This window comes from Amblyraja radiata, chromosome 20 (genome assembly GCF_010909765.2).
Source record: "Amblyraja radiata isolate CabotCenter1 chromosome 20, sAmbRad1.1.pri, whole genome shotgun sequence".
NCBI classification, from domain to species: domain Eukaryota; kingdom Metazoa; phylum Chordata; class Chondrichthyes; order Rajiformes; family Rajidae; genus Amblyraja; species Amblyraja radiata.
In genome coordinates this window covers 34,203,114-34,217,803 of record NC_045975.1, presented here as the reverse complement: position 1 = coordinate 34,217,803, position 14,690 = coordinate 34,203,114, and the positions used below count along the sequence as shown (strand labels likewise).

The window sequence follows — 14,690 nt, the reverse complement described above, 5'->3', positions numbered from 1 at the left end:
TGAGTACTGAATGTCATGTCTTACAAAATATTTAGATTTAAAATGTAATCTTAAGCAAAAAAATCTGGAGGAACAGGGCGTATATGGAATAATATGGAGATGGCATAGGTGGATGAGGACCAGTTGGACACAAAAATATAAACAGAATCCTTTTTACTCTTATCATTAAAAAAACCCATATTTATCTTTCAATTGAAACCACCAAATATAGGTGCATGAACTGTTCATAAGTTTGTGTTGTACAAACACCCTACATCTAATATTATTAAAATAGAGATGCTAACTAATAAATACTGTCAGAAACTCTGAATTTGACGAGGTAACCAAGAAATCTTCAGACAATAACCCAGATTTACTTTAGGTCATACGATTACTTTCTTCTTTTGGCTGTAATAAACTCTTGGCTAAAATAAGTCAATGGGACAAAAATTTGCAATGCGTCAGTGTACCAAACCAAATATCAACTGAGAGGAGGATTTACATCTGTGATTCTTCCCCCATATATATTCTTATCGAGGGGGATATCAGAATGAAGCAAAAAGAACCATCAAATGGGGGAGATTTTTATAGAAAGTTAGCAAATGTTGGTCTGCACAACTGCAGTTGGTGATCCTGGAGGTTTAGTAGTTAAGAACATTAATGGCAATAGGGAAAAAAATTAAAATTAAAATCAATCAGCAAAGGAATAGAAAAATAATTCTGCATAAAAAAGGTTCATTATTTGGTACTTAATTTGTGATTGAAAAATCCCTTGCAAATACAATGAAATTGTTTCTGCTGAAGGAAACACAATATGAACAAATGCTACATTGTGCTTAAAAAAATCTACATTATTAACCAAACAATGAGAAATCATATATGTAGCCCAGTAATAAATATACAGTAATGTCGTCAGCACCTTGAGCGACACCATCGCCAATCATATTGCATAATACAATGTACGTCATTCATGAGGCTTCTGTCTAACAGCAACATCTAAATGAGATTTAAATACAAATTCTCTCCTTATATTCCTTTTGACAACATAGATCAACAAACAAAAGATCACCAATGTATGAACGGTAACCAAGACGTGGATTAAACATGTTTGACATTTTTTCTATTATCTCGACATTGTTCAGTATTTGTACACATATGATTGAGTCCACACATATCATGGGAACAATAAAAAGGCAAATGTAGAAAGATAGCTAACTCCAGGCACCCTTATAATTACATCTGATTTGATTATTGCATTTATGGTAGCCTTAGTTTAGCTGTATCTATGCAATTACATCTCCAATCAATCTCTGGCCTTTAGAATGATCACTATTCTCCTGAAATGGCCATGATTACCATTTTGTTTCTTTTAAACTATAATACCTATTTTCTAATTCCATCAGTTCTGCATAAAAATCATTTACATATTGTAGCTAAATCATTGATCAGTTAGTTCATTGCATTTGCTAATCCATTTGATAGACTTGCAGCAGGCAACTTTCAACAAGTATATTTAGTAACTTAAATATAAAAATTTACACTTAGTTACAAAAATATATATGCATTTAAAAACATACAAACCATATTAAGACTGGGTATTAATGATATTGACTAAACACATCTTTGTTCTCCATTTGCAGATATGAAAAATAAAGTCCACCAATAGTGAAGAATGCATTCTGATTCTGAATAAAGTTGCACAGATATTTTAAGTTTAGAAATAAAACATTTTAATTACTGGTGGATTCTTAGCTTTTGTAAATTTCTAACGCTTCTAGCTTATGACATTTATGACAATTTAGGAACTTGTCAGCAACTTAGATCATGAGTAAGCTTAGTACCCAATGTTAATAACCAGGCAAGGCATTTTGAAATTATAGTTCATGAGTAGGATATATTATAGAACCGCATTAACTAGACCAGTGATTCCCAACCTGGGGCCATGGCAAATTTCAGGGGGGCCACAGAAAAAAATTGGGATTTAGGGGGCCACAGGTTCAATGAAGGGGGCCACAGAGCTATCACCCTGTTGCCTCCTAAATTTCAGTTCTAATAAATTTAAATCTATGTAGTTTAAATATTTTTGATGTTTGTGGAATAGAATAAAAGAGAATATATGTGCAATTAATAGACACTGATATTTTTATGGAAGGTATTATAATATTGAAGTACTTTTTCCCCGCTAATAATGTCGGGGGGGGGGGGGGGGCACAGAAAAATTAAAAGATCCCAAGGGGGCCATGAGCTAAAAAAAGTTGGGAACCACTAGACAAATCAAATTCAGTCTTAATATTTTGAACCAATATTAACATGTCCAACTCTTTAAGAATATACTATCTTTTTCATAATATTCTAAACTCTATATGTATACTCAGAGTTATTAATTCACTATAATATACCACATATCAGTTTTAAATTATGCAGTTCCTTAATTCTTATCTAGGGTATTTGCACTATAGTCTGCCAAAGATCAGTAGTGAACAAAGGCTGTACAGTACAAATTTAATCCCTTGTCCTCACTTCGAAGTTTACGGTATATTCAAATTGGCGGTTGCACTAATAGGTTCCAGGCCCTATTACTTTGTGGCCATTTTCATAAAAGTTTTACTGCATTTCAAAATCTGCATTACGTAATTGATATGCAAAGGATTAAATTCATACATACAAAGCAAATTACGCAGTAAAATGAGTAAATAGAACAGCCGCTTGCATGTTTTCCATACATCTTTGTCACTTGAGTTATAGAGAAAGGTGCCCTTTTAAAATAAATTATGATATTTTGAATCTATGGTTCTACAATAATATTGCTCACCATAGTAACAGGATTCACATGATATTTGCCTAAATTGGTGGATACAAGTTGATGGTACCAGCAATGCCTGTTCAGCATTTAAATTGGCAAAGAATTGTTGTGGTCATGCAAAAGCATTAGCCTCTCATATCGCTTGGTACGTTTTACAATAAGAGCATCTGGAAACAGCAGCCTTTCATATTTAGTTGGTGAAGGTGACTGGCCATTAATTGCTCATGGTACTGGGAGCAGGAATTGTACTTTTACTGGTAAGGTTAATTTAATGCAGAAACATTATATTAATTAAGTATCTCATTTCTTGTTCTCAGATTTCAATTTAGAACCACAAATTTCATACCTGCTGTACAACTAAAGTCTTTCTCATATTCAGGAGTTTCTGAATAAAAATTTGCTTAAATTTGTCGATCTAATAACAATAATAAAGTTTTGTGCAGAACTGTAAAAACCACAGGCATAAAGCATGACTAGGAACTGTCAAACAAAATGCAATGTTTTTTGTGGCATTTATATATATCAAAGTATGTAATAAAAGTGCTTTGTAGCCAGTGGCAGCACCTGGCAATATAAGTAGGTTATGCTTTTCAACAAATTTTATGAAAGATAATGTTTTCTCATCTTGCAATACATCATGTTGCTGTATGACTTTGCCAATCTCAAAATGACCCTCCTTTCCAATTGAAATTATCAAAATAATCTCACTATCGTCTTTAAGAACAAACTTTCATCCAGTTACAACTGGGTTGAGTCTTTAAAATATCTTGGACATGAAAATAATTTCTATCGTCAATCCCCTATAAGGGCACATACAGTATCAATAGTTTTATCGTCTAGCTTAGTTAACTGAACAGAGTTGAGTATGGTCAGCCAATGCAGTGCTTGATTGTGTGTGCTTCCTCCCACAATAATAAAGAAATGAGAAGGGAAATATATTCCTTTGATAAATCTATTCATTTCTTGGTGTTTTTTTAAGACATGCTCATTTGACAGAAATGCATGACCATCTATTATCAATAATCATTATCTATAAAAATAAAGTAAATACATATATTATTGAATCCCTTCAGCTATGCATTTTATATCTTTTAAACCCCACAAATAACTAATGATCTTTCCCTCCCCTCTCTCGTGAGTCACTAATTATTCAACATCAGGTCCTCTGAAAGGTATTTCTATATCCTTATACATGATTTCCCCTTTGAAATTTCTCAACCTTGTTGGCCCCATTTCGTAAACATCTACTGTCTTCCCATGCTTCTCTTCTCACCAAGAGCAACGATCGATTTCTGCTCGTCATTGTTTTTCCACCATCATGTTGAACAGATCTTTCCACCAACTTCAATGCAAATCCACCATCAGATACATCTTCCCCACGTTGTGGACCTCTTCCGTTCAATCCATATGCATGAGCCTGAGTTACCAGTCACCTATCACTTTTATTTCCATCCCATTCTCTCTCAATCTCGCCTCTCTATTTCTGACCTTACATTGTTCTAATAAAGCCTACTGCAAGGTTAAGGAATTACATTTCATGTTCAGAATATGTACATTAAAACCTCAGTATTGAATTCAAGAATAACCAGACCTTTGAGTTTCCATCAGTGTGTTAGTTCTAATGAAAGAATAAATCTGTAACAGTAACTATTTCCCTCACTCCATGGACACTGTCTGACTGCTGAGAATTTCCAGTATTCTCTTTTATTTCAGACTTTTAACAATTGGAGTAGTTTGTATCACATCGCTGACGTATTATTTTTCCACTTCAAGTTATTTCCATTTATCATCCATTTGCATTTCCTCCAATCTGATCACCTGCAATTAACAACACTCCATCATCCTTTCTCAGCCAGCAGCATTGATACTTGTGCCATTCAGTCTCTCTTTCTTCATCCTCTCACTGGGATTCCTTTTGTTTTCTCCACCCTTCCACTTCATCTGAATTTTAATTTCCATCTTAATTTCCAACAATTAATGATCTTTCCCTCCCCTCTCTCATGAATCAGTAATTGTTAATGCTTATTTATTGTTTATGTAAATAAGAGGTTAGTTAAAGACTGAACAAGGTGACCCATGTATCAATCTTAGGCAGCATAAATAACCACAGTTTTCAAATAAAAATTAGAATAACTTTGCTTATTATCTAATATTTGCATTACTAAAAGCAAACTGCAGTCCAATATTTTTGGTGACAAAACAGTACCAACATTTTAGCAGACCATTTCATTCAGGTTATTTGAACTTTCAATATTTGATTCCCAAAGGCGACAATAAATCTAGGAATTGGATCCTATAGGTTGGGGCAGCAGTGGTTTGTCGGTGAGGTTTATCAAAGTTTTATTGACTTCGCTGGTCTGGTATCTGTACCTATATGTCACAAATTACCATTTTCATAATATCAATATATTTTGGGTTATTCTCATTGGATAGGGAAGCTAATATATAAGCAATTTAAAAGCACCGATCATTTACATTATGGTTTCATGAATATCTGTTAGACAATTAGTTCCCATGTCTAGACCATGTAATGTTGCTTTCTGGTCCAGTGAAGTAACTTTGTTGAACATCTCTGGAGACAAGGAATATCTGTTTCCTGACTTCTCCTCAAACCAACAGTCCAGTGCCCTCTTTGCCTCGAAGTTTGCAATGGATGTTCCATTAACAGCAATAGTCAAAAGGTCACTGAGTTGGTCAAGGCTAAGTCGAGACCTGTTATTGTTACGTATCCGATAAAAGGCACCACGACTTTTCTCACAAGCTGCTGTTGAAGTCGGCAGAACAAGCAATAATTGAATGATTCTGTTTAGTATTGGGAATCTTTGTTTATACTTAAAGATGTGACAGCTCAACTCTTTGAAACCATTCTTGTTGTAGCATTCAGATTTTAACTCCCGCCATTCCTGCAATAAACTACCTCGAATGTCTCTGCCATCCAGACCAATTTCCTTTGTAAAAGATGGAATTATTTCAAAGTGCTTATATATGTGCATAATTTCTTCTTCACCATGACTCATCAGGTTTTCCTCATTTTGGGGCCACGTCGTAATGTCAAACACTTGACATGCTCTAATAATGATACGGCTATTGCAATCCAGCCTTTGTGCTAGAATGAGTTGCGTTTTTTGGCAAATCTTCTCTCTTATTGAATTAAACTTGGCTTCTGCCACTCTTAGTTTTTGCAGAGGAACACCATGAAAGTTTTCGTGAAAGGTCTCCTCAAACTCTTGCAGATATTCTCCTGGTGATTCCACCAATCTACTTATCTCTTCAATGGCTTCTTCGATTTTTTCATCCGCATGGGTAATGAGAAGGTGATCACCCTGGAAAATTAACGCCAACCGTGTAAGAACAGCAGTAATGTCTAACAAAAAATAGATAAGCTTAACTGACTGATAGTCCATCAAGAATTGTAGCAGACCCAGAGCAATGGCAGCAGCATCTGCTTTATGGGTCTGAGCACTAACATCCTTAAGATGAGCTATCACTTCCAAATAATCCTTGATCAATGCATTCAAGATATTCTGCTCTCCAATGATCCACCTGACAGCACGAATGTCACCCAGGAATTCTGTCTCCTCGCAGAGTGTTGCAGCAGTGGCTCTTAATTCACACATGAGTTTGGGGGAATATCGATAGAAGCTCAGCAATTGTTTCAGGTTATTCTCTAGATCTTCCAAACAGGTTAGTTCTTTGCTACTAATAGCATCCAATACTTCCAAGTGAGGTCTATGTATCACACATGGGACAGAGAGTAGCCAAGGCAAAGCCTTTTTGATCTTCATGGCTAAACCTGCCCTTAGTCCTGTTGTCATATTGGCTCCATCAACCCCCAGACCAACAATTATTTTTTCTTCTTTCCATTTGATCCCTATGCCCCCAAGGGCCCTGTCCAGTGCCTGTGTATAACCGTCCACTGTTGCAGAGCTCAATTCCTGTAGGCACAATAACTCTGTAGCAGCTGGCCCCTCATTGGTAACGTATTGAATGTAGATGGCAACATTATCAGCAATCATGTCATCTGTTTGCCCATCCAAAATCACACTCATAAATGGGGACACCCTGAGCCTCTCAAGGAGATCCTCACGAAAAGACATTGCTATGTGGTGAATTAAAGTTTGACAGTCTCCCTCATTCAAGTATTGATCAACAATCTTTAAGTCACATTTTTTCAGAAGTTCAGCCAATGGTCTGAAATCTGAAAAATGCCTTCCTTCAAATGCTATGTGATAGGCTACATTAAATAACAGCGTCATGTTCCGGCACATCTCTTCTGTTTTTTCTGGATGCATCCTTAGTTTATAAAGTTGCAAACATTTCTTATGAAGATTACTCTGGGCGTGCAACTTGATAGTGTGGATTTTGAACTGCTTAGAGCCCAAGATGAAGGCTGATGTCCTGGAGGACTGAACAGTGTACTGCCTACAAACATGGCACCACATTTCATTCAGAGTGGGTGAATAGCGCAGGAACCAGAACTTTTTCAGCCACTCATGTTTAAAGCGTCTGATCCTCCGGCCTGCACCAGTCGATATTTTCGATATTTCTTCTGTGGTGGCCAGAATCTCATTGGACATCGACTCGTCAGCTGAATCCATCTCCTGCTCACTTGTGTCATCCATGACAACTGGGACAGGAGTCCGTCCTTCTTGAGCTAGGGTGAGGAAAATAAGAAAAAGATGTTTAGAAATTAAAAGTTCAACCTCTTTTTTCCTCAATCTAATCACTATCACATATTTTGCAGTTGGATGGAATCAATCCAACCACTATCAATTAGACTAGATCTTGTGGAATAGCTTTTAATTTTTTCTTAAGCGGCAGGTCACTGAAAACACAAGTCAACAATCTTGTGGCGAGTGTCAAGCAAGCTGAACGATTTTGCATTTAACCGAGCAAGTACCAAAACAAATTTGCAAATTATAGCGGAAGAATTTCTTAAAATTGGATTTAAGCATAATTAAAGAGAGAAAAAGACATGGATTAAAGGAGAGATAATAGAAATGATATATAAAACATTAAAATCATATTTTAAAAAAACCTACAAAATTATTTCTGTACACTGGGAATAATTAATATTTAGAACCAGGAATGATGGCTGGCAGTAATTAACGTATATTATGCCGTTAAACAAGTACTTAGACTAGAATGGAGAATGCTTGACTTTCACGGAAATTATAGCAACTTCAAGCCATTCGCTGCAAGTCAATAAACCACAAAGTAAGGAGCCATTTCCAAAAAAGGGCCATTTTTTGGACAGTTGAGATTAACCACATATCTTCCACACACCTGAAGTTAAAAATCTGACAGGAAAACCTCGGACATTATTGACAGAGAAAATTGTTATTTTCTTTTTGTTATATAGTATTGTATTTATCTTTGCGGCTTTGAAATTATTTCAACCTAGAGAAATATTTTGAAGTTCTTAACCACTTTGAAGGTCAGAGTCTATCTGACATAACACATCTTTACAGTTTAGAGAAGACTTAAATAAATTAAATAATCTAACCAATTAAAAATAGTATGACATTGCGTGGAAGGTGTTAAAACCTATTCAGGTGATGATATTGAGACATCAGTATTTCTATGAAGATCATTGTTCCATCGAACCATTACTTCAAGCAAAGCAACCTTTTTCTATTGCCAGTGCAAAATGCTATGAGAATCCATTAAAAAAAACCTCAACAAAGTAAAACAACTTTAGCTACATACACAATCTACAGTAAACATATTCCAATGCAATTATTTATATGGTGCCTTTGGCAGGTGTCCCAAACTACTGGGTTATTACAAATCCTAAATACACTTGACCATTAACACCAGGAGATTAAACTAATGGTCTGAGATTTAAAAAACTAAAATGACCATGTTAGTTTACTACAATCCATAATGAATATAAAATAAACGGTATTTTCTTCAATGGCAATTGGACACTCGACCCCATAGAATATGATTTGTCACGTTTCTGTTTAGTACATTTGTGCGATTTGATCAGTACAATGAAATAGTAAAATACAAAAAGTACATAGAGAGAGAGAAACAATCACATCCTTCTATTAAAACCCTTCTACCACAAAATCCTTTTATTTAGTCAGAATACATTCAATTTTATGTTGTGTAGCTTAAAACCACTATGTTTAAGGCTCAAATACAAAAAAAATGAATGGTATAATTATTAACATTGACATACTATTCACACATCTAAGAGAAAACATACATACATGAGGCAGATACCATTTGTCGACTCACTAAATTCTTATATTCTTAATTAGTGAACACCTGGTTATATCTTCCTGCTTTAACATATCAACTCTACAAGCAATGTTGAAAACATCTCTAATATTCGTACTGACTGAGCCAGTGTTATGTCAGGATACATTCCATCTAATAATATAGCAATATGTTGATTATGATCTTGATTCATCTTTGTGCAAAGATTATTTTCTCCCTTGGGGGTGTGATGGACATGGTGAGTGGAAGAGATACAAAAGGTAAAGCAACCTCCATATAATGATCATACCAATTCAAAAAACACCAGCACCTAAACGGGATTAAAATATTATGGGAAGCTAGAGATAGCTGATGTCAGGAAGCCAACTAAGGAAGCAAAGCAGTTGCTAATCTAAACTGTTTAAAAAATATATTTATGTGAAAAAGTTTAATAGTTTCATTATGAGTATAAGAAAATAATAACATCAACCAATGAAACACGCACAGACTACAATTTCCTACTGAAAGAAAAAATATCACAAGTCATTGTACAAGTCTTAGCACTGTTGTAAAGGATTTAAAATCGGAATACATGAGCCTTAATAATTTCATAGTAAGTCTTGCCTGTACCCATGAGAAAAATAAAGCAACTTTATTTCACTCAATATTTTTGAATAAGTCTAAAGGCATTTTGGATGAGCAATGCATCTCAGACAACTTAAAGATTTCTATAGATCGCTAAATGTGGCTGTCCAATTTCATATAAATAAAAGATAAATTAAAATTGCTGTTAATTTGACTGGCTTTTTTAAAAAAGAAAATGGTATAACAATATATTTGTGAAAGCTTTGGAAGATGCTTATTATAACTTCATAAATTATAAATATATGATAATTATCTCCCTTATCAGTGGTTCAAGAAGATAGCCGCTAAACACAATCTTTTATAATTGGATTAGATTTGTACAAATAATTTGGATGTATCAAGATTGCTGAAACAGCAATGAAACAGAATACCATGTAATCCTACTGGGCAGTAGACTAACCACTGGCGCAAAACATTAGATGAATTTCTCAGTGTAAACTCAAGGGGACTATGACTCCAAAGAAAACTACACAAAGCATCAACAAATCCTTTTAAAAACACTGTTTCTGCTGACTAGAAAGAGGATGTCCACAAGGAAGAGCAAGCCCCAACAGTCTGCCCCAACAGTCACGGAAAAAGATTAGATTACGCATGTTTGCACACATTTGCCTCATAATATTTATCAATTGCATGTGTCGCCTCAAAAAACCAGTACATTTAAATTACTATGCATGTCTCTTAACAGGACCGACTGTAAAATCTTCACAGACTTACATTCCTGTGAAGTACCTTGTGCTGTTTTAATCTGTTAAAAGTTTTTATAAATGCAGACTTTCGTTATGCACACAGGATACATAGGGATAAGAAGATTCAGCACAGACATGGTGGGTGTGTATACAAAATAATAGTTAGTATATTACTAAGTTGTGGAGCTGCTGTCTGTCGTTTGATTGCTGTCTCAATTGTGGGTTTACTCTCATTTTGCAGCAACAGAATTTCTTTCGATTACTGGAGTGATTAAGAAGCACTGTTGTGATTAAGAAGCACAAAAATGAGACAGTTATTACTGTTTTAGCAGTAAAGGCGAAATATATATTTTTGAAAGGCAAAAGGATTGTTTAGATTGATTCAATAGTACAGTTGACATTACTGTAACCAAAAGTTAAATAAAATAAACCAATGATACCAGCACATCATCAAGTAACATTCTCTAATTCAAACGTGCAGCAGCATCAACATGCCACGGCTATAACAGTAGTAACTCTACTTGCTATTTGTGCACTAAAAGATCAGGACATTCAGCATTCATATCTAATGTCGATATATCACATGTCAAATTTGAGAAAAAATGAAACATTAGTATTCCAATCATTTGAATATATGAAAAATTAAGTGTTCATAAGACGGGGAAGCTTCCCTCATGCCTGACATCATCACCAGTAAATAAAACCAAAATATACAAATTGAAGTGCTTCATAAAATTAGTTATGCACAATCAAATGTCTTTTTAAGAAAAGAACTGCAATTTGCATTGCCATGAATCACAAAACGTTTAAATAATAAAAAGTTTAGATTTTTTTTGTGCTATTGTGATATGTCAAATTATGTACAAAACTAACAGTTATTTGGAACACTTGCTCTAGTTTGTAACAAATGCACTTTTTACTTAAATGGTGGAACTCCAAAATAACATTTTTTATATCCACGCCAGCAAAATGTGTAACATTATGGTCAATTTCTCAGCCTTCCTAACCTTAGAATTTACATTACCTTTTGTGTCCATTTTATTGCTGAAATCTTAATAAATCAGGGAACAGGGATATAACAAAGACAATTTTGATTAACATCAGAACTTCATAAGCACTTTATAGTCAATTATATACTTTCTAGAGCAAACTCACTTTTGTAATATAAAAGAGTCAAATTGTTCCTGGCAAGCTCTGACAATCAGAAATGTTACGTAGACAAATTAATCTGCTTTTATTTAGTGACATTGATTCAGAGATAATATGGACCAAGACACCCGAGGTAACACTCTTGTTCTATGATCACTCACAAGCACACGAGTCAATGCAGCATCGTGTCTAAAGGTACTGCAGTGGCATGCCAACAGTATTGGATTGGATTGTCATCTTACAATGTTGTGCTCAAGTCAATTGAATGGAAATTGAACACACAATCTTCAAAAATACTACTGAGTCACAACTGACACTAAAGGTTCAACAAAAATGTATTCGATTCAAAATGTATAAAATACATTTATACACCACTTCGGTATTCGCAGGGTGTTGACAGAATCTGAAGTGGAATCAATAACATTCCCTTTATTCACATGTTCACAATGATTCACCTATTGCAGCAGATTGCTTACCTTTTTATTTAATTCTTCATTTTCTTATTATCAAATGCGATTTTCACAATTTTCTATTCTTCAAAAAGCATAGGATAAAGCAAAAACATTCAATCCTTCCACAGCAACCCCTACAACCCTCCTCCCCCCAACTAGATCACAATTCCAAGACTTATGTATGAGTAATGAGAGGATACACTGAGGAGCTATTTCTAAATTAAACAACGAAATAATTAAAACCAAGTACATCATCTTTAATTATTCATTTTAATTTATCACCAGTGTAACAATAAAACCCAAGCAAATATGTTGAGCAAAAATAAAATCATAAACCTACAACATACGTGCAAAACACGGTAAACAGCAATGAAAACAACAGGGATAGGTTTATTTACCTCAATGAAAATGATAATGGTTCGTGATTGTTAAACTTGTCTTTTATCTGTGACTTGTCAAAGATACAATTTTGAGAATTGCTTTTCCTCTGGCAATTGATGATCACAAAAGCACCAGTCAACCCATTGGTAGGAGAGGGAGTGGGAGAGGGGGAACTGAATTGATGAGGTATGAGGATTTTCATGGTTATCACCTTTCTTTCACATGTGTAAACCGTCAGTGCAGTGAGTTTATGCTGTTGGTTAAACCATTTTCTAGACAAAACATTTGAGAGGTCATTCAATAAGCTAAGGGGAGGTTTATAAATGTATCATTAAATTTATATTTCACTTTTCCTATCCGCTTAACAAATTCCTGCATTATCTTAGCACTTTAATGAAAACACATTAGATAACAGTAATGTTTAAGAAAGAACTGCAGATGCTGGGAAAATCGAAGGTAGACAAAAAAGCTAGAGAAACTCAGCGGGTGAGGCAGCATCTATGGAGAGAAGGAATAGGCGACGTTTCGGGTCAAGACCCTTCTTCTCGATCCGAAACGTCGCCTATTCCTTCACTCCATAGATGCTGCCTCACCTGCTGAGTTTCCCCAGCTCAGATAACAGTAATGTCTTATAGAATAATTCCAGTTATGTCTTCTAGGGAAATGGCGAAGACAGAAATCCAACCTATGGAATTTGTTTGTTGATAACTGCAAGAATTTTTTTTCCTGAAAAATGATTTCTAAGTTAATGATTATTAACTTAGAAATCATTTTTAAAGACAATTTAATTTTAAAAGATTTTGTCTGAAATTGAAATTTCAGAAAAATAATTTCTTATAGTTATCAACAAACAAATTCTATAGGTTGGATTTCTACCTTCCCCATTTCCTCTGTGATGTCTGCTCCACATTAAATTACTGATTTATAAAACTGATCTATTTTTATATTTCACAAAGAATTACAAGTGAGATACATACTTCGCTGGCATAGAGAATGGGGTATTGTATTTTTTGGGGACAAAAGTTCCCTTAACTATTAATTAACACAATAATAGAGTAGGACCTTTAACACAATACAATCTCTGAATAGTATTACTCTACTCAAAAATCTATCTTTAAGATACCTTTAGTCTTTCTCTCTCTTCCACTTTTTCCATCTTCCAAGATTTCATTAGTTGTGCAGCATCTCGACTTTTGTGATGTCTTTTGAGATGCTGTACACATGTTCATTAAAAAAATGCTAATTCAATAAATAAATCAATAAAAAAGGACCTGCCAAACTGCACAAATTAATGGAAAGCAAAAAAAAGTTTATAGGGACTCATAAGGTGATGCAAAAAAATGGTCCCTTTAAAGGCCTGACACAAACAAAAAGGAGAGAGCAGAACAACCCCGTCTAGTAAAGATCAGGAGGTAAAAATAAAACGCTGTACTCAGCAGGTCAAAGTTCGTCTACAGAGGGGGAGCAGAATTATTGTTTCAGATCTATCTCTTTCAATGGAATAGTGAAAGATAAAAGTTCATCATACATTACACAAGAGCAATTTCAATCAGGATGACAAATAATGAAGTCTTAACTATTCTTCTTTGATTCCTGCTTTAAGTGTATGAGGTGTGCAGTCAGCATCATCTGAAGTTGTTTTCAACTGTTCAGATTCAGACAATAGGATTGGATTTAGCTTTGTATACCTGGACATGGTTCAATTATACCATTCTCTCAGAAATCAAAATAAGCCAGGTCCAGTACACTTGTGACTCTGGTTTCATTGTTGCTTTAGCATTTTTCCCCATATTGTTTTGCAAAACTCAGCATTCCAGCAACTATAACAATTAATTTACGATTTAGTTTTGAAAGAATTGTAATGCATTTAATCAGGGAACTCATAAGCAGGTATTTTAAATTCATAATAATGTTACAAGGTTAAAATGCTGCAGTGCACTTAAGCATTAATTTACTTTATGGAGCAAGATGCTGATTTGATTCTCCATGTGAATCAATTTTTATTCTTGGCTTTTAAACTGACACTAGGTGTCAGGTAGGGGGAGGAAATAGGTAGGAACCCATACAATTGGTTCTCTGGTACCTCCTACTAACATAGTATTATTGATGTGGAAATTGGTGAAGGTCTCCTTTACTTGTGCTTGGCTGAGTACACTTACAAAAGATAAAGCCCTAAGTGAGAAGCCAGGCTGAATGAGTGAACCCAGTGGGAAACAAAAGAATAGACAACAGATGAGTTGGAAAGGTGCAAAGAATTGCAGTGTTGATGTGGGGGAGAAAGGTTTGGTGACAAACATGATATGGGTGGAAACCTGTGGTGAACAAGATAACAAAATATAAACTTGTTGATTCAGTTTTGGTCAGGGAGAAACAATAAAGTTAGCAGTT

General features: G+C 34.8%; 1 protein-coding gene across 3 annotated transcripts in view; it reads right to left on the bottom strand.

The window, feature by feature from the left end:
• Positions 1-4,695: 4,695 nt before the first annotated feature.
• The window catches only part of prdm11 (PR/SET domain 11), a 103,262-nt gene continuing 93,267 nt past the window's right edge, over positions 4,696-14,690 (bottom strand). For all 3 annotated transcript variants that reach the window (XM_033039235.1, XM_033039238.1, XM_033039237.1), the window contains one exon: positions 4,696-7,436. In XM_033039235.1, coding sequence (XP_032895126.1) covers positions 5,254-7,436 — 2,183 coding nt within the window. In that variant the 3' untranslated portion in view covers positions 4,696-5,253. The remainder of the gene's footprint in view (positions 7,437-14,690) is intronic.